Source organism: Pipistrellus hanaki (genome assembly GCF_964339955.1).
Source record: "Pipistrellus hanaki genome assembly, chromosome: 15".
Classification (NCBI taxonomy): domain Eukaryota; kingdom Metazoa; phylum Chordata; class Mammalia; order Chiroptera; family Vespertilionidae; genus Pipistrellus; species Pipistrellus hanaki.
In genome coordinates this window covers 44,661,115-44,677,649 of record NC_140517.1, presented here as the reverse complement: position 1 = coordinate 44,677,649, position 16,535 = coordinate 44,661,115, and the positions used below count along the sequence as shown (strand labels likewise).

The window sequence follows — 16,535 nt, the reverse complement described above, 5'->3', positions numbered from 1 at the left end:
GCTGTGACAGGAAGGCGGACCCTCGGCTGTCGCCAAAGGCGCTGTCCTCTGCCCCAAGCATGCAAAAAGCCTGTGAAGTTCTCAGTCTGACCTTCAGCTGCCCTGTGGCAGATGAGCCTCTGTTTCCCACCCCACCCCAAAAACTGCATGAGGAGGATGCAAGAAAAGGGACCCCGTAGGAAGGGAGGAACACACCCAGCCCCTCCGAGCAAGACAGACAGAGACCAGACGCCAGGAAAAACCCTCACAAACTCGAGCAGACAAAGACCAGCAGCACCGGAGAGGAGGGCCTGGAGTTTATTGCAGGTGGACGTGGACGGAGGGACACGGAGAGCCAGAGAGGAGGGGGCCGTGGGCTCTGCGCTCAGGATCCTCTGGAGGGAGGGACGGGCGGTGGTCTGTCAGAGGGTGGGCGCCCCGAGCCAGCGCCCCTGCACCCCGTTCTTCAGGATGACAGCTCCACAAGCTCTAGGCTATTCCAGTGAGGACGGAATCCCGGCGGACGGGAACGGGCATCCTCGGCGGGGCATCCTCGCGGGCTCCGGAGGGCCTGCGGTGCGGCGTAGGGTCGGAAGGGGGGTTACCCTGGGCCTCGCCCCCCCGCGGCCTCCGGGGTCTCTCCGGGCATCTGGCGGCGGCGGCGGCGGCGGCTGCGCGGCAGCTCGAGCTGGGGTCGCGGCCCGCCGGCGGCTCCCCGGCGGCAGGGGACGGCGGCGGCGGCGGGCGCCGGGGCGGGCGGCGCGCCCGGGGGCGCAGCGCACGGAGGGGACGGCGCGCTCGGCGGCGGGCCGGCGGCGGCCGCGGGGGGCCGCGCGGGAGCCCAGATGAGACCGTAGTAGACGGCGAGCAGCACCGCGGCCAGCGACACGCAGAGGAAGTAGGCGCAGACCGGAGCCAGGCGCAGCCACCGGCCGCGCGGGCCTTCGCTCAGCCCAGCGCCGCCCGGGCTCTCGCCGCCGCCGCCCACGCAGCTCGTCCCCCGCATCGCCGCAGCCCGCTCGGCCCGCAGCGCCCGCACAGGCCCCGCCCCTCCGGCGGCCACCTCCGCGCCCCGCCAGCATGGCCACGCCCCCTCGCAAAAGGGCCGCCTCCGCTTCCTAGCCCCGCCCCCCTCAGCCTCCGGCCAACCATTACCAAGCTAAGACAACCGCGGCGCCCTAGCCCCGCCCCCCTCAGCCTCCGGCCAACCATTACCAAGCTAAGACAACCGCGGCGCCCTAGCCCCGCCCCCTGGCCTCTGGCCCCGCCCCAGAACGGTAACACCTGTTTCTTTTCCAAATACAGGTCTAGCCCGCGCTTCGGGGTCATACCCACGGCTCTTATTTCTTAGAAAAACTCCCCTACTTTATCTTTATTGACTTTTAGAGAGGGAGAGGGAGAAACAGCTGTGAGAATGAAATACGATTGGCCGCCTCCTGCACGCCCTCTGCCGGGGGAGAGAGTGCAGCCCGGGCAGGTGCGCTCACGGGCGATGGTGCGCGGAGGCCGCCCACCGGAGCCGCATCAGCCAGGGCTCCCACGCCTCCTAAATGCGAGGCCGCCCAGCGCTTAGCTCCTCCCCGCGCCTTAACCCTCTCCCCTTTAAGGGATTCAGGCTTCTTCCTGGCGTCTAGCCTCGCCTCCGAGCCCCGCCCCCTAGCCAGGCTCAGGCCACGCAAGCCCCCGTTCCAGCTTCATTTCCTCTGAATAAGACTATACTCCAGCATCCGATTCTGTCCTCTTCTGCCCTGGCTTCCCCTCCCTCTAGTCGCTTTTCTTCCCCGCACTCCACTCGTTCCAGCACCGAATTCTAGGCGGCTGCGCCCCACACCAGCGTTAGGAACTCCCATCTAAGCCGGCTCTGGAGGCCCCTCATATCCCGCTCTCCCTCCGCCCACCAGGACTCTGGCCCTCCCAGAACCCTAACCAGGCCCCACAAAGCCCCGTCTCCTCCATACTCTGCCCCAAGTTGCAGCTCAACCCCACGCCCCGATCGCGCCCCTGCCCGGCTCCTCCCCCTCCACCTGCATTTCCCCCTCCCTAAGCCAGGCTCCAGGAGGCACAGCCTGGACGGCAGACCACCCCTCCTGCCGCCCACCCCACCGAGGCAGGAAGCTCCAGCGCCCACCCAGCAGCGTCTTCAGGAATTCGGGGAGGCCTGTGGGAGGGGGGAAGGGGACAGGTGTCAGGGGGTGGAGAAAGACCCTTCCTCCCGCCTCTTCCGCCGCAGAGCAGCCTTGTGCCAAGCACCGCAGCCAGGCCGCCCCCGCCAGGAACACGGTGCAAAGGTTAGCGAAAGCGCTGCGTTTAATACACAACCGGGGGCCGAGCGGTTCAAGTCCTTGCAGAGTCGCCGCCAGCGGCCATGCCTTGGAAGGAATCTCCTGGCGGCGGGACACTCGGCCCGGGGACTAGCACCTACCCGCCGGGACCCCCGCGGGAGGGTCACTGGGAGACTCCCGGCCATCCGGGCGATGGCCTGGCGTCCCATTTGTGAACCTGGACTGAAGCCCGGGCCCCAGGCCGGCCGCGGCCGCGGGCTCCTCCCCCCTCGCGTTAACCCTCTCCTGGCCGGAGTGCGGCGGAAGCGAAAGGCAGGAGCGCGGCTGCGGGGAGTTAGTGCAGAGTCGGCGGGCGGGCGGGCGGCGGTCAGCGGGCGGCCCCCGGCGGCGGGGCGGCCGCCACCACCTTGCAGAAACGCACCCTCTGGAAGTCGGTGATCTCCGCAGTCTCCTGGCCCTCGGGGCCCACCTCTGGGGAGAAAAGGGGCGGTCAGCGGAGGGAAGTCCCCAAGACAGCCCGCTTGGCCCTGCCCCTCACCTCCACTGAGCTTGGCGACAGGCGCCCCCGTTCTAAGGGGTGTAGGGGCCTCGCACTAATCCTTGCAGCAGGACCCTCTTTACAATAAACAAACTGGAATGCAGTAGGGACATCACGGCCACTTGGCTAACAAGGCGCTAGGACACCTGGCCTCACCCACCACCCTAAACTCTGTCCTCAGACCCCAGCCCACCCGCCTCATGGGCTTAAACCTACAAGGCAACTGCCCTACTGTGCCTGCTCGCCCTTGTCCTTGCCCTAGCCCGCCTCCCGAGTTCTAACCAGACCTTCCCCGGCTCTGCCCCAAACCCTAACCCCACTCCTGCGGTTCAGTCTCAGACCCAACATTCTAATAGGGTGCGCATCTCTATCCTAATTTACCCCACTCAGTTAATATCTAATACCTCAAATATCTAATCCAGCTCACATCTAATCCATTAGACTGCCCTCCCCACTTTTTTTAATCTATTAAATTTCCTAATCCTGCCGGGACCGGTTTGGCTCAGTGGATAGAGCGTCGGCCTGGGGACTGAAAGGTCTGGGGTTCGATTCCGGTCAAGGGCATGTACCTTGGTTGCGGGCGCATCCCCAGTGGGGGGTGTGCAGGAGGCAGCTGATCGATGATTCTCTCTCATCGATGTTTCTAGCTCTCTATTCCTCTCTCTTCCTCTCTGTGAAAAATCAATAAAATATATTTTTTTAAAAAAATTTTTAATTCCTAATCCTGCCCTTAGCCCCACCCCTCTATTTCCAAACCCCCGAGGCCCACCTCTAAACCCTAACCCCATCCTGGCTCTGCCTGCTCATCCCCAGGCCCCTCCACTGGGTTCCTAGTAACTGGGCCCAGGAATCCTCCCCTGGGCTCCGCCCCCTCCCCTTCTCACTTCACCCCGGGTCCAGTGTTACCCACACACTGGTGATGGAGCCCAGCTCCCTCCATCACCCCCAAGCCCCTCCCCTCGCCCAGAGGAAGAGGAAGCAGCCACCTCCGGGGCCCTGGCTCCCCCACCTGGAGCGGCCTCACAGCCCTCCTCTTCAGCTTTCCGGGGTCCTCGGAGGCTGGGCCCGCTCCCCACGGAGGCAGGGGCTGGCTGGTCACCTCCTGGAGGAGCAGGAGGCCCGGTCAAGCCCCTCCCTGTCCGCGTAGCCCCCCAAGACAGAGGAGCCCGAGGAAAAGGGGGTCCAAGGACACAGCTTGGGAATGTCACCGAATGGGAATGTCACTGAACGGGAGCGCTTTATTAGAGGGACTCTGGCAGGACCCAGAGCGGGGGCAGTACCCGGGGTGGGCATTCCAGAGATCGACAAGGACAGTACACACATGGGCACAGACTGTCCTCCCAGGCCGCCAGGGCTGTGGGGCACACGGGATCCCGGGGCCCAGCCCCTGAGGGCCCCCTCACCCCCCCATGCACCCTTTGAACACACACACGGCAGCCAGCTTCATGCATTTCCAAAAGGCCAGGCCTCACCCGGAGAGAGGGCATCGGCCGGGTGGCTGGTCCGGGGAGAGTTCAGCTCCATCTCTTCGCCCCAGTCGGACACCGGCTGGTGGCCCCCGGCGGGGGAGAAGGGGCTGGCCGGGGTGGCGGGGGACTGGGGGCGTGGCGGGGGCTGCTCAGGGCTGGAGGGCTCACTGCCGGTGCTCCCCGTGGGCTCAGATTCTTGGGGTCGGTGGTCTTGGGCTGGTCCCTCCTCCTCCTCTTCCTCTCCTTCCTCCTCTTCCTCCTCCTCTTCATCATCAGCCTCTTCTTCCTCTTCAATCTCCTCCTCGCCCTCACTCACATCTTCCCATTCCTCATCCTCCCCTTCGTCCTCCTCCTCTTCGTCCTCCTCCCCCTGGTCCTCCTCCCCCTGGTCCTCAGGAGGCCGGTGAGCAGGGGCTGGGGTCTCGGGCAGCTGTGGGGAACACAAGGCAAGTCAGAGAGAGGGTGGGGGTCTGAGCACCCCCACCCCCCCGCCCAGAAACCACAGTCCGCCTCACCTGTGCGGGCGTCTCCTCGCGGGGAGCGGGCGGGGAGGCCTCAGGGGCCGGGGACTCCGCCTCCTTCGTCTCCCAGCGGTCATCGTGGTCGCTGGAAGGTCAGAGGGAAGGGTCGTGAGGCCTGCGGGGCACAGGAGGAAGGGGCTCCCGCTCCCGCTCCTCCCCAGAGGGTCAAAATTCAGCTAGGGGGAGAGAGAGGCTGGTTGTGTTAGAGCACTCAGGAGGAATGGCGGGTGCGTCTTCAGGTGTCAGGGACAGACAGACAATGGAGGGAGGACCAGGTGGCAGAAGCGGAGATGGGCGGAAGAGGAGGGGACAGATGAGTGACAAGTAGAGACAGGCCCCAACCCCTCCAAACGAAGGGCCTCACCCAGAGAGACAAGGGCCCTGAGACACACCGACCACAAGTAAACAAGCCAGAGAACAGGGTGGGGCCGCCGGCCCGCTGGGAGCGAGCACGTGCCCACCTGTAGGCACGGGCGGCTGCCTTGGCCTGGGGGCGGCTGCCCTTCCTCTTCCTGCGGCTGACCTCAGCTTTGTGCTGGGACAGGAACTCCCGGAAAGTGGGGGGCTTGGGGGGCCGGGCCCAGGCCTGCTCATCTGCAACGGAACCCGGGAGTTGTTGGGGTGGGGGGCACAGCACAAGCCCCCCACCGCCACACCTGGCCCAGCCAGCTGCCTCCCCCGCCCAGAACACCCCCCACTCACCATATCGGTGAGATGGCTCCAGGGCAGCAGGGGGGCCGTCCTTGAACCTGGGGAGAGAGAAGAGGGTGAGCAGGAACCGGGGACAGTGGAAGCGAGAGGCGTGGGAAGAGAAAAGAGGGAGGTGGCCATGGCCGCTGTGCTCAGTAATTAGTGTGTTGGCCTCACACCAAAGGATCATGGGTTCAATCCCTGGTCAAGGGCAAGGACCTGGGAGGCAACCAATGGATGTGTGTGTGTGTGTGTGTGTGTGTGTGTGTGTGTGTCTCTGCCCCGGCTCCCTCCCTCCCTCTCTCTAAATATCATGGAGAAAATGTCCTCCAGGTGAGGATTCACAAAACAAAAACAAACCAAGAGGGAGCTGGGGGCCAGAGGCAGAAATCAAGGTCATAGCAGGAGACACGGTCAACCAGAGAGGTTACTGATTAAGAGGGGGCAGGATCAGGTGATGGACAAGAGGCAAATGTGGCATCATATGACACACAGAGAAAGAAAACATTCAGTATTTGACCCCCTAGCACAAAACCTTGGGAAGTACATGATCCCTGGCTTCCTGCTGGTCTCACTTCCGGTTTCTGTCTGCCACCTGCCCAGCGACACAGGCTCGCCCACCACCTGGAGCTCCGCCTCAGGCCTCCGCCTGCTGCTCCCGACATCTTCCCCAGGTCTTGTGTGTGGTTTTGGTTTTGGTTTTTGTTTTTTAGAGAAATATTGATCTGCCGTTCTACCTATTCTTGGGTTGGTCCTTTTTTTTTTTTTTTTTTTTAAATTGACTTTTAGAAACACTGATGTGAGAGCAAACCGGGCTCAGTACAACTCCCAACCACGTGAACCACATCAGCCAGGCTCATTGGTTGACTCTGTTTTTTGTTGTTTTGTTTTTCAAATTTTCTTTATTGATTTCAGAGAGGGACAGGGAGAGGGAGATAGAAACATCAATGATGAGAAGCATCACTGATCAGCTACCTGCTGCACGACCCCTACTAAGGATGGAGCCCACAACCCGGGCATGTGCCCTTGACTGAAATTGAACCTGGGACCCTTCAGTCCACAGGCCGATACTTTATCCCCTGAACCAAACTGGCTAGGGCTAAAAAGATATTTTTTTTAAAAGGTGCAGTTAGATCCCCAGTCAAGGCAACCAATACATGTTTCTCTCTTCCTTCCTTCCTCTCTCTCTAAAATCAATTAAGCCGAAACCGATTTGGCTCAGTGGATAGAGCATCGGCCTGCGGACTCAAGGGACCCAGTCAAGGGCATGTACCTTGGTTGCGGGCACATCCCCAGTGGGGGGTGTGCAGGAGGCAGCTGATTGATGTTTCTCTCTCATCGATGTTTCTAACTCTATCCCTGTCCCTTCCTCTCTGTAAAAAATCAATAGATTAAAAAAAAAAAAAAAAAAAAAAAAAAGCAGCAGCCAAGCCGTGTCGAACCCACAGCTGACCCTGAACACAGGAGAAAGGGGTGCTTTTCCATGCCCCGGAGAGCTGGTGGTCACACGGCCCTGCCACTGCGATTACTGATACAGCGTAAGAAACCAGAGCCAGTCAAAGGAGTGCCAACGCCCAACCACTGAGCACCCCAGTCAGGGCCCAGGGCAGGGAGCCAAACGGCAGGCAGGGGCGAGACTCACATCCCCTCGGTCTTCTCGGCGTCCCACTCCCGCCGCCACTGGCCGGTGGGCTTGCGGTGTCTCTGCAGCCGCTCCTGGTCGATCTTCTCCCGCTCCTGCTTCCAGCGCAGGTACTCTGAGCGCTCCCGGCCCGTCATGGAGAGCGTCATGTCACTGGCACCGCCCAGGCCAGCCCGGCGGCCCTGCCACGGCAGACAGCAGTCAGGGCCTGTTCTGCCGCCCACCCCTCCACCCAGGTCCTCCGAGCTCAGAGACAGAGTCCCCTGCTCAAGGTCACACCGGAGGCGCCAGGGCAGAGGTTAGGACCAGGTCTGCTCCAGACACCTCCTCAGAGAGGGCACCCCGGATCTGTCCCTCACCCTGAGGATTCTTCTTCCTGACATGTGAATTACCTGCATCTCATGCCACAGGGTGTCCCAAAAACACGTATGCACACTTTCACAGCTGACAGCTCAATGGAGGGTTTTTTCTTTGCAGCCAGACTAAGCTTTAAGCAAAGGAACTTCATCCTAAAACACTACTGGAAGTTTGAAAATGCTGTTGCAGTACAAACACTGCCTCTATAATCATTCCAAGTGTGTGTACACACCTTAGCAGCTGATAACTCACTTAATTTTCACTCCTTTTCAGGTTTCACTTATTTGAAATGATGGGTGAAACCAGACTAAGCTTTGAACAAAGACAATGCATCCACTAGACTTTTTTATGAGGATGCATAAAAAATAAAGTTTACAACACCAGCAGCAACAGTTGACGAACTGAGGGCGCACAAGTACCAAACAAAATTATTCGTTATATATGCGATTCTGCTGCTTCGAGTTATCAGCAGTGCCTGGACCAGAATGGTCACCAGTTTGAAAACAGGCATTGATAAAAAATTATTCATTTCTGTAGATCCTTTTAAATTTTGAAAATGAACTGTATGTTAACAAACACTAACTTTATAATCATTCAAAATATGCATTTGGCCGAGACAGGTTTGGCTCAGTGGATAGAGCGTTGGTCTGTGGACTCAAAGGTCCCAGGTTCGATTCCAGTCAAGGGCATGACACTGGTTGCGGGCACATCCCCAGTGGGGGAGGTGCAGGAGGCAGCTGGTTGATGGTTTTCTCTCATCAATGTTTCTAGCTCTCTATCCCTCTCCCCTCCTCTCTGTAGAAAATCAATAAAATATATTATTATAAAAAATTTAAAAAAAAGTGTGCATACAGCTTTGTGAGAAGACACCTACATATCCATTCATTGAGCTCCCACCAGATAAACTTCAGGACGGGCTTTGTCTTGCTAACACTTGGCTGCAGCACCTCGGACAGCGCCCGGCACTCACTGGGCAGCAAACACCACTGACATTAGGAAGGGGACAGGAAGCGGGGTGGTCCTGGCACAGACCCAGCAGGTCACTTGGGACGAGAGCCAGCCATTCGCCAGCCTCTCCCTGCTCTGCCTCCCTGCTGTCTGGCTCCCGGCTGTGCCAAGGACGTCTGCCGGGGTGAGGTTCTGGCCCACCTGCCGCTCCTGCTCCAGGCCGCAGCGCACGCGCTCGAAGTCCGAGCCGCCCCAGTTGCGCCCGTGCCTGCGGCTGCCCTCCCGGCGGTCCCGCTCCGGCTCCTCCAGGGGCCCGCCGCGCCGCCGCGGGTCGTCCAGGAAGTTGCGCACGGGGTTGGGCTCCAGCACGCCCTCCTGCGGGCACAGGGATCGGGTTGGCGGGCTCACCCGGGCCTGGCAGCCTGCCTCACACCGGGCACACCCTGGCACTGACCCGCTGGTTGCGCTCATACTCTGCGATCTTCTCCATCTCTTCGTTCATCTTCTCGATGTTCTGCTTGCGCCGCTCCTCCCACTCCTGGGGGGGGGGGGGCGGTACAGAGACACCGATGTCAGCAAGAACCACTCAGTCACCATGACAGCCAAGTGTCTCCTCTGGACCGGTCTGCTCTAAGGCCAGCCCTCGGCGGGAATTTGGCTCCAGTGTGTTCCCGTCAGCATTCGTCAATAAGAAGACTCGCTGTGCCTCGGTTTGTGCCATCAATATGGTACATGCTGAATGCCATATTGGGATCAGGAATCTGGATACATACCTACATGGCTAGCCCCCAGTAGAAACCCTGGCCCGAGCCAGTTTTGCTCAGTGGGTAGTGTCAGCCTGCGGACTAAAGGATCCCAGATTCGATTCCGGCCAAGGGCATATCCCCAGGTTGTGGGCTTGAACCCCCCACCCCCGTAGGGGACATGCAAGAGGCAGCCAATCAATGATTTTCTCTCATCATTGATATTTCTACTTCTCTCTCTCCCTTCCTCTCTAAAATCAATTAAAAAAAAAAAAAAAATATATATATATATATATATATATATATATATATATATGTTAAAAAAACCTGGGCACTAGGTTTCTATTAGATTCCCTAGTAGGTGATCCTCAATGCTTGAGTACTTTTTAAAAATATTTTTTTTACTGATGAGAGAGAGAGAGAGAGAGAGAGAGAGAGAGGGAGAGGGAGAGGGAGAGGAACAGTGATGTGAGAGAGGAACACTGATCAGCTGCCTCCTGCACATCGCCTCCTAAGGACTAAGCCTGAGCCACACCGGCCAGGGCAATGCTGGAGGGATTGAGTGCAAACTGTATGACCCCACTGGGCAAGCTGGTCTCCGCCGGATTTCAGCCCACGCCTTTCCCTTCTGCTGATTCCGCTTTGAATTCTGTCACTGTAATGTATTTCAGTCAGGAATCTTTCTAGCGAAACTCTGAACCTGGGGGAGGGGTTGGGGACCCTTGAGACACCATGGTCGCCACAGAAATAATGACAACAACCTGGCAGATGGCTTGGTGACCCCCCCACTCCCCCTCAATCCATTCTCCCCTTCCTCCATGGTAACAACATTTTATATAAGCACACAGCCAAGCTGCTAGAGTTGACATTTTTATTCCCAAGGCATAGCATGTAAGAGAGAAATAAACTTCCACCTGACTTAAGTGGGGTCTTTTGGTTACAGCAGCTTAGCATAGCTATATATATAAAAGACTAATATGCAAAGTGTCCCCGTGGGAGTTCGACCAAGAGACTGGGAGTTCAATCGCTCGGTGTGACATGTGCTGACGACGTGGGGGTAGCGGGAACGAAGGAAGGCCCAGGCTGGCAGCCAGGGAAGGGAGGCCCCAGCTGGCAGCCAGAAGGCCCCGATCAGCCCTGATCGCTGGCCAGGACAAGGGACCCTACCCGTGCACAAATTTCGTGTACCAGGCCTCTCATACAAATAATAAACACCCATAGGTCATGTTCATTGAGCACTTACTTGGGGTTGACACGAATGTTTATAACCTTTAAACCAGATGTTCTTCCCAGTTAAGAGCAATAACCCAGAAGCTTCTAGAGGAGAACTGAGCTGCCCCAGGACAGGGAACAAATAGAACTAAGATGACCCCAAGTCCATGGCGGACTCTGAGCCACTATGCTAGACAGTCTCCACCCCGCTAACCTGAGTGTCAGGGCAGTGGCCGGAGTTACAGTAAGAACGTCACTGTTCCCCACAAACAAATCTAGAGGAGAAAGAGCGGAAGCACACGTACTGGACAGAGCCTGCCAGACTCACAGAGTTTATCAGAGACAGACAAACAGAGCCAGTGAGAGAAGAAAGAGACAGGCAAAGGCAGGCAGATGGGTGAGCACACACCTGACAGGAAAAAAAAGAGGAGGAGGAGGAGGAGGAAGAGGAGGAGGAGGAGAACAGAGACAGGGCGCATACACACAGGCACTGGTCAAGAGGGGGAGAGAGAGAGCCAGATTGAGGAGCTGAAAGAGAGAAAGACGCACAGAAAGATGGACAAACAGGCACACGGTCCATCTAAGGCAGGAGAGCCCTTCCCAGCTCCTACCTTGGACTTGCGGTCGGCAGCGGAGGAATCTCCAGCTCCAGAGAGATGAGGGGACCCTCTGCCCCGGCCCCGCCGGCCGCGGCTGCCAGCTCCTCCCCGAGGCTGCTCCCCAGGACCGTCCTCCCAGGAGCGGGAGGCCCGGCCCACGCCTGCCCGGCCTCCCTGCTGGGGGGGCGTCCGGCCGCCTCCCCTGCTGGTCCCCGGGGGCCGCGGCGTCCCGGGAGCCCTCCGGAAAGGACCCTGGTTCTTCTCCTGTGACGGGAGAAAGGAAACTTCCAGTCACCGGAGCGCGGAGACCAGGCGGCCCAGGGCGGCTGCCGGGCGAAGGCCCCCCACAGATCGGGGCCGTTAACGTGATCTCGGGTCTCAGCTCCCCGCTCCCCGTCCTCTGCTGTCCACAGATCGGGGCCGTTAACGTGATCTCGGGTCTCAGCTCCCCGCTCCCCGTCCTCTGCTGTCCACAGATCGGGGCCGTTAACGTGATCTCGGGTCTCAGCTCCCTGCTCCCTGTCCTCTGCTGTCCACAGATCGGGGCCGTTAACGTGACCTCGGGTCTCAGCTCCCCGCTCCCCGTCCTCTGCTGCCCACAGATCGGGGCCGTTAACGTGATCTCGGGTCTCAGCTCCCCCCTCCGTTCTCTGCTGTCCACAGATCAGGGCCGTTAACGTGATCTCGGGTCTCAGCTCCCCCCTCCGTTCTCTGCTGTCCACAGATCAGGGCCGTTAACGTGATCTCGGGTCTCAGCTCCCCCCTCCGTTCTCTGCTGTCCACAGATCAGGGCCGTTAACGTGATCTCGGGTCTCAGCTCCCCCCTCCGTTCTCTGCTGTCCACAGATCAGGGCCGTTAACGTGATCTCGGGTCTCAGCTCCCCCCTCCGTTCTCTGCTGTCCACAGATCGGGGCCGTTAACGTGATCTCGGGTCTCAGCTCCCTGCTCCCTGTCCTCTGCTGTCCACAGATCGGGGGCCGTTAACGTGATCTCGGGTCTCAGCTCCCCCCTCCCTGTCCTCTGCTGTCCACAGATCGGGGGGCCGTTAACCTGATCTCGGGTCTCAGCTCCCCCCTCCCCGTCCTCTGCTGTCCCCACCGCCGTGTGGGGCTCACCACGTCCACGGCCACATTCTCCTTCTCCAGCGAGCGGCCCTTCCGGGGAGCTGTCACGGCCACGCCCTCCAGCTCAGCTTTCTTCCGGTCCTCCTCGATCTCCTGGGAGCAAACAGCAGGGTGAGTGTGGGGGAGTGCACGGCCGAACTCCAAAGCCCCCTGCCCAGCCTCTCTCCTGAGCTCCAGGCGAGAACGCTGGTGACCTCAGCATCTTCCCCCAAACCGCGGCCACCGGCTCCGAGCCCTCCGCTGCTGCCCGTCTCTGCGTGAGGGACATCTGAGTGGAGCCTGAGGCGGTGAGGGACGGAGGGCCTCTGGGGAGACTGTTTCCAGGGGCGGAAAGAGCTCCACGCTGCTCTTGCCCTCCCCCCTCCTGTCCAGTGCGTGTGTGCCCTCCGTCTCTTCCTGTTTTCCTTACTTTTTGCCGTTGAGCGTGTGCTTGTCTACCTGTATTCCCTCCCGTCTCTTTCATCTCCTACTGGCTCTGTCTGTCTGTCTGTCTCTGACGGACTCTGTATGCTGGCAGGCTCCCTCACAGCCTGAGGTCTGACCTGCTCACCACTCCCCGCATCTCTCACCCTCACCCACCCTGGCTCCTCACTGCTCCGAGAACATAGCGGGCTCCGCCCGTTTCAGGGCCTTTGCACCTGCCGTTTCCTCAGCCAGAAACACTTCCCCTCCTTCAGGGCTCCGCTCAATGCTCCCCTCCCTAAGGAGGCCTTCCCTGCCCAGCTCAGAGAGACCCGCTCCCCTGCCATTCTCCGTCCCCTTCTCATCCCTGGCATTACATCTATTTTGCCTGTTGTCTGCCTCCCTCTGCAACAGAATCTGCCCGAGGGCAGGGACGTCTGTCTGCTTTGCGCTGATGTAGCCCAGAGCCTAGAACACTGCCTGGCACACAACGGAAACCCAATATGCTTTTGGTTTTCATGAATGGATGGAGAATGAATGAATGAAACCCCATCCTCCTCCCAGGCCCAGCTCTGGGACAGTCCCACCACCTCCTGTCACCTTTGACGGGGACTGGGACCTTGTCCTGGACTCTCCCCACTCCCCTCCACCTCACACCACTGTCCATCAGTCACTGTCCCAAGCCAAGCACCTCCTCTCTCCCCGAGGTCCCTGCCTCAGCTTCCTCCTTGGCCTCTGTCTCCGGCATCACCTTCTCCCATCCCCTACCACCTTCTCCCTCCACACACAGCAGCCAGAGGGGGTCTTCCTAAAAAGCTATGCTGACCTGGCCCCCCTCCTCTCAAAAGCCCTCCATGGCTCCCCAGTGCCCTCAGGAAGAAGTCCAAACTCTCAGTCTGGCCCCTGCTGACCTCTCCAGGCCAATAATCCCCATTGACCCTCTAGTTTTAAGTTCCAAGTTTTTACACAAACTGTTTCCTCTGCTTGAAACATGCTCTGCTCTACTTTCCAACGGGCTAATGTCTACTCACCCTTCAGGCCTCAGAACCCCCTCCTCCAGGAAGCCCTCCAGGATATCCTCCAGGCTGGGCTCCCAAAGACCCCCAAACATGCCAGCCTGCCTACTCTGGTCACACTGACTGAAGACAGTTCTGTGCCCCCACTGGGCTGTCGCCCCCGGAAGGGCAGACCCCGGGCTGTTTCCCCAGCACCACTCGGCACAGGGCCTGGGACAGCCAAGGCCTCGGTGAGCATTTGTGAATGAGCGATGGAATGATGGCATGGAGGAAGGAATGCCAGGCTAAGGCCTTGGGCTTTTATCCTGGGAGTGAAGGGGAGCCATGAAAAGGTTTTAAGAAAAGGAGAGGTGAGGGAAACTCACTGCAGGGAGGAGAGGGGATGGGGTCTCCCAGGGCAGGGCTAGGGCACCTGGTAGCGCCGGATGAGGGCCTCATTCTTCCGTCGAAGAGCCTCAATCCGCTTGTCCAGTTCAGCATCCTTCTCCTCCTTGGATTTCAGATCCAGCGTGGCTGACTGAGACAGGGAGGCAGTGGGGAGACAGTAAGAAAAACCACGGTCTGCGTCTGGCACCTGCACCCCCTCCTCCCAAGCCCCCTGCTGCGAAGCTCAGACTCAGAACCCGCCATCTCACCATTCTGCTGACTGCGTGGGGCCAGGGTCCCAGCAAACCTTCCCTGCAGAACGTGGATACAGCACTGGGGGTTCCTGAGAGCAGAAGACACGAAAGAACTAAGGCAATGCCCCCACCCAACCTGCTTCCTCTCCCCCAGCATAGTATACACACCCCTGCATCCCACAAGAATTCTAGTCCTCCCTCTCCCGTGCTCTTCTTGAAATACCAGCCCGCCCCTTCCCGGGAAAATGTTAAGCTCCGCCCCCTGTGACCATTTGGACCCACCATTTGTGACCCAACACCAGGGTCACACCCACCTCCGGAAAGTTCTGGCCCCACTCCACAGCTTAGGAGACCAGCTAACACCACTTTCCCGCCAAACGGAGTTCCCCAGTCCAGCCTCCACACGCTGTGCGGGGAGTTTTAACCGCGCCTCCATCTCAGGAGAGCTTCAGCTACATCCTCCTCCGGACCTGTCCCTGGAAGTTCCAGGCCCACCCCGCTGGGCCCATTGTGATGCCGCTCACATCCCAGTGAAGATTCTAAGCTCACTTCTATCCCAGGGAAGTTTCAGAAACATCCCGTAACTCCACACTCTTAAAAAAAAAAAAAAAAAAGGCTCCATCCCCACTCCCTCAGGCTGCCCCGACCCTCGGAGAACACACTAAACCCACACCTCCCTCAGGGTGGTCCCAGCCGCGCTCCCACCACCATCGCGAAATAAGGCAGCTGCCTCCCCGCAAAGGTCCCGAACACAGGCCCGGTACCCACTGGCGAGGCTTCCCGCGCCCAGCCCGATCTTCCTAGGCAACACTCGCCCCGACCGGACACGGAATTTCCCCGACCCGCCCGCGGCTTCACGGGAAAGAGCGCCAGCATCCGCCCCGCCGGGAACTCTGCGGCCCCGCCCCTCTGCCGGGGCAAACTTTCTGGCCCCGCCCACGCCCCATGTCATTCATCTGGCCCGGCTTCCGACTCCCCCCCCCCACCGACCTTCTGGCCCCGCCCCCCGGCCCCCAAGCAACCGCTGGGACCCGGCCCCTCCTTCTCGCGTTATTACGCCGGCCCCGCCCCCAGCCCGCCAGCTCTCATTGGCCACGCCTCCGGCTTAACCAACCGACCTTCTTAGTCACGCCCCCTCGGCCCCGCCCCTTCCAGGTCGAGTCAATATTTGCAACCCCCGCCCCCCGGTACCCCAACCACGGGGCGTCAGGCTTCCCCGCCGAAGCTCTGAACTTGCCCCCTCCCCACCCGGACTCCAGCAAAACTTTCTGGCTCCACCCCAGCATTCCCCCGGCCAGGACCCTGGCCCCGCCCCTTCATCCCCCGGCAACTTTTTGGTCCCGCCCTCGCCTGCACGTCAGCCTCTAGACCCGCCCCTGACTTCCCCGCCGAGGACCTGGACCCGCTCCCAGATCGGGCAAAACTTTCTGGCCCCGCCCCCAGCCCTGTCCAGCCAGCGCCCCGGCCCCGCCCCCGAGCTCCCCGGGTTACACATTGGCCCCGCCCCCCCCAGAGCGGGCGTAATAACTTTTCGGCCTCACCCCCCTGCTGCCCGTCCACGCCGGGGCCCTGCCCACTCGCCGACGTCCCGCCCCGCCAGCGCCCCACTAGCTAGCTCCCCATGTGGGCGTCCAGTCCCCGCCCCCCGCGGAGTGCTCCGATCCCGCCCCCGCGGGCGGCTCGCTCCCCTGCCCGCGCCGCCTGCCTCCACGTGGGGCGCCAGGCCACGCCCTCTCCGGGCGCGCTCCCGGCCCCCTCGCCCGGTCACCTGTCCCGGAGACCCCGCGGCGTCCGTCCGCGACTCCCGCTCCGTCGGCCTCGGCGTCTGCAGCTCCCCGGGCCCCGCGCGTCACTTCCCGCCTGCACCACGTGAAGAGGGGAAATAAAGAGGGTCACTTCCGGTCCCACGGCCCGTTTCCGGGATCCTTAAAGGCGCCGCGCCCCCCCACGAGTGGACGCGGGAATGGGTCGAGCTGATGATCCGCAAGGGTGTTGTGCAAGTTTGTCCAACTTCCCTCTGCCTGGATCATCCTCTTCGAAGGAGGCAGACGCCGTCTCCTCTCTCTGGCCTTTCCATGCTCCCTTATTTCCTGGTTCCAATAAGTAGGCATTGGTCCATGACTCGTGAGGGAAGGCATGAGAAAATTTGAAATAATAAACAAATGTGGGAGCGGTCTCCCACAAATGTAAGAGGGGCGCAGGAGAGGCCTGAGGGTGAGGGGGTGGCCCTGCAGGCAGGAGACCCACCACCTGTGCAGAGGACCTGTGGCGAGTGAGCTGGAAGACGCTCAGAAGAGAATGAGCTGCATTTGGCTACAGAAGCCGGGGGATAATGCATTCACCAAAACTTAGGCAGGAACCAGTTGTTAGAAGCGATAATGCACCACCATTT

General features: G+C 60.2%; 2 protein-coding genes across 8 annotated transcripts; both read right to left on the bottom strand.

The window, feature by feature from the left end:
- Positions 1-281: 281 nt before the first annotated feature.
- Positions 282-1,121, bottom strand: INAFM1 (InaF motif containing 1). Its single transcript, XM_084906280.1, has one exon. It carries the CDS (start codon positions 983-985, stop codon positions 581-583), a length of 405 nt encoding a protein of 134 aa, XP_084762406.1. The 5' UTR covers positions 986-1,121; the 3' UTR covers positions 282-580.
- A 147-nt stretch (positions 1,122-1,268) lies between these two features.
- On the bottom strand, positions 1,269-16,023 carry CCDC9 (coiled-coil domain containing 9). 7 transcript variants are annotated; one of them, XM_084906015.1, is made up of 15 exons: positions 15,912-16,023; positions 14,159-14,232; positions 13,936-14,040; positions 12,097-12,198; positions 10,993-11,244; positions 8,881-8,964; positions 8,628-8,801; positions 7,122-7,303; positions 5,492-5,538; positions 5,251-5,383; positions 4,784-4,874; positions 4,272-4,698; positions 3,809-3,901; positions 2,683-2,732; positions 1,269-2,137 (listed from the first exon to the last, which is right to left on the bottom strand). In XM_084906015.1, the coding sequence occupies exons 2-15, from the start codon at positions 14,159-14,161 to the stop codon at positions 2,120-2,122; spliced, it is 1,761 nt and encodes a 586-aa protein (XP_084762141.1). In that variant the 5' UTR covers positions 14,162-14,232; positions 15,912-16,023; the 3' UTR covers positions 1,269-2,119. The 7 variants fall into 7 exon arrangements, with proteins under 7 accessions (XP_084762141.1, XP_084762143.1, XP_084762145.1 ...); XM_084906017.1 differs by lacking the exon at positions 3,809-3,901; XM_084906019.1 differs by lacking the exons at positions 1,269-2,137; positions 15,912-16,023 and adding an exon at positions 14,458-14,558 and having other exon boundaries at positions 2,212-2,732.
- Positions 16,024-16,535: the final 512 nt, after the last annotated feature.

What these genes read in the sequence shown, in the direction of transcription:
- INAFM1 (XM_084906280.1), bottom strand. Translation starts at nt 985, where the DNA reads ATGCGGGGGACGAGCTGCGTGGGCGGCGGCGGCGAGAGCCCGGGCGGC.
- CCDC9 (XM_084906013.1), bottom strand. An exon ending in GCAGCCGCCCGTGCCTACAG is followed by an intron (nt 4,875 to 5,250) that starts GTGGGCACGTGC and finishes CTGACCTTCCAG; the next exon opens with CGACCACGATGACCGCTGGG. An exon ending in GGCCGATGCCCTCTCTCCGG is followed by an intron (nt 3,902 to 4,271) that starts GTGAGGCCTGGC and finishes CTGCTCCTCCAG; the next exon opens with GAGGTGACCAGCCAGCCCCT.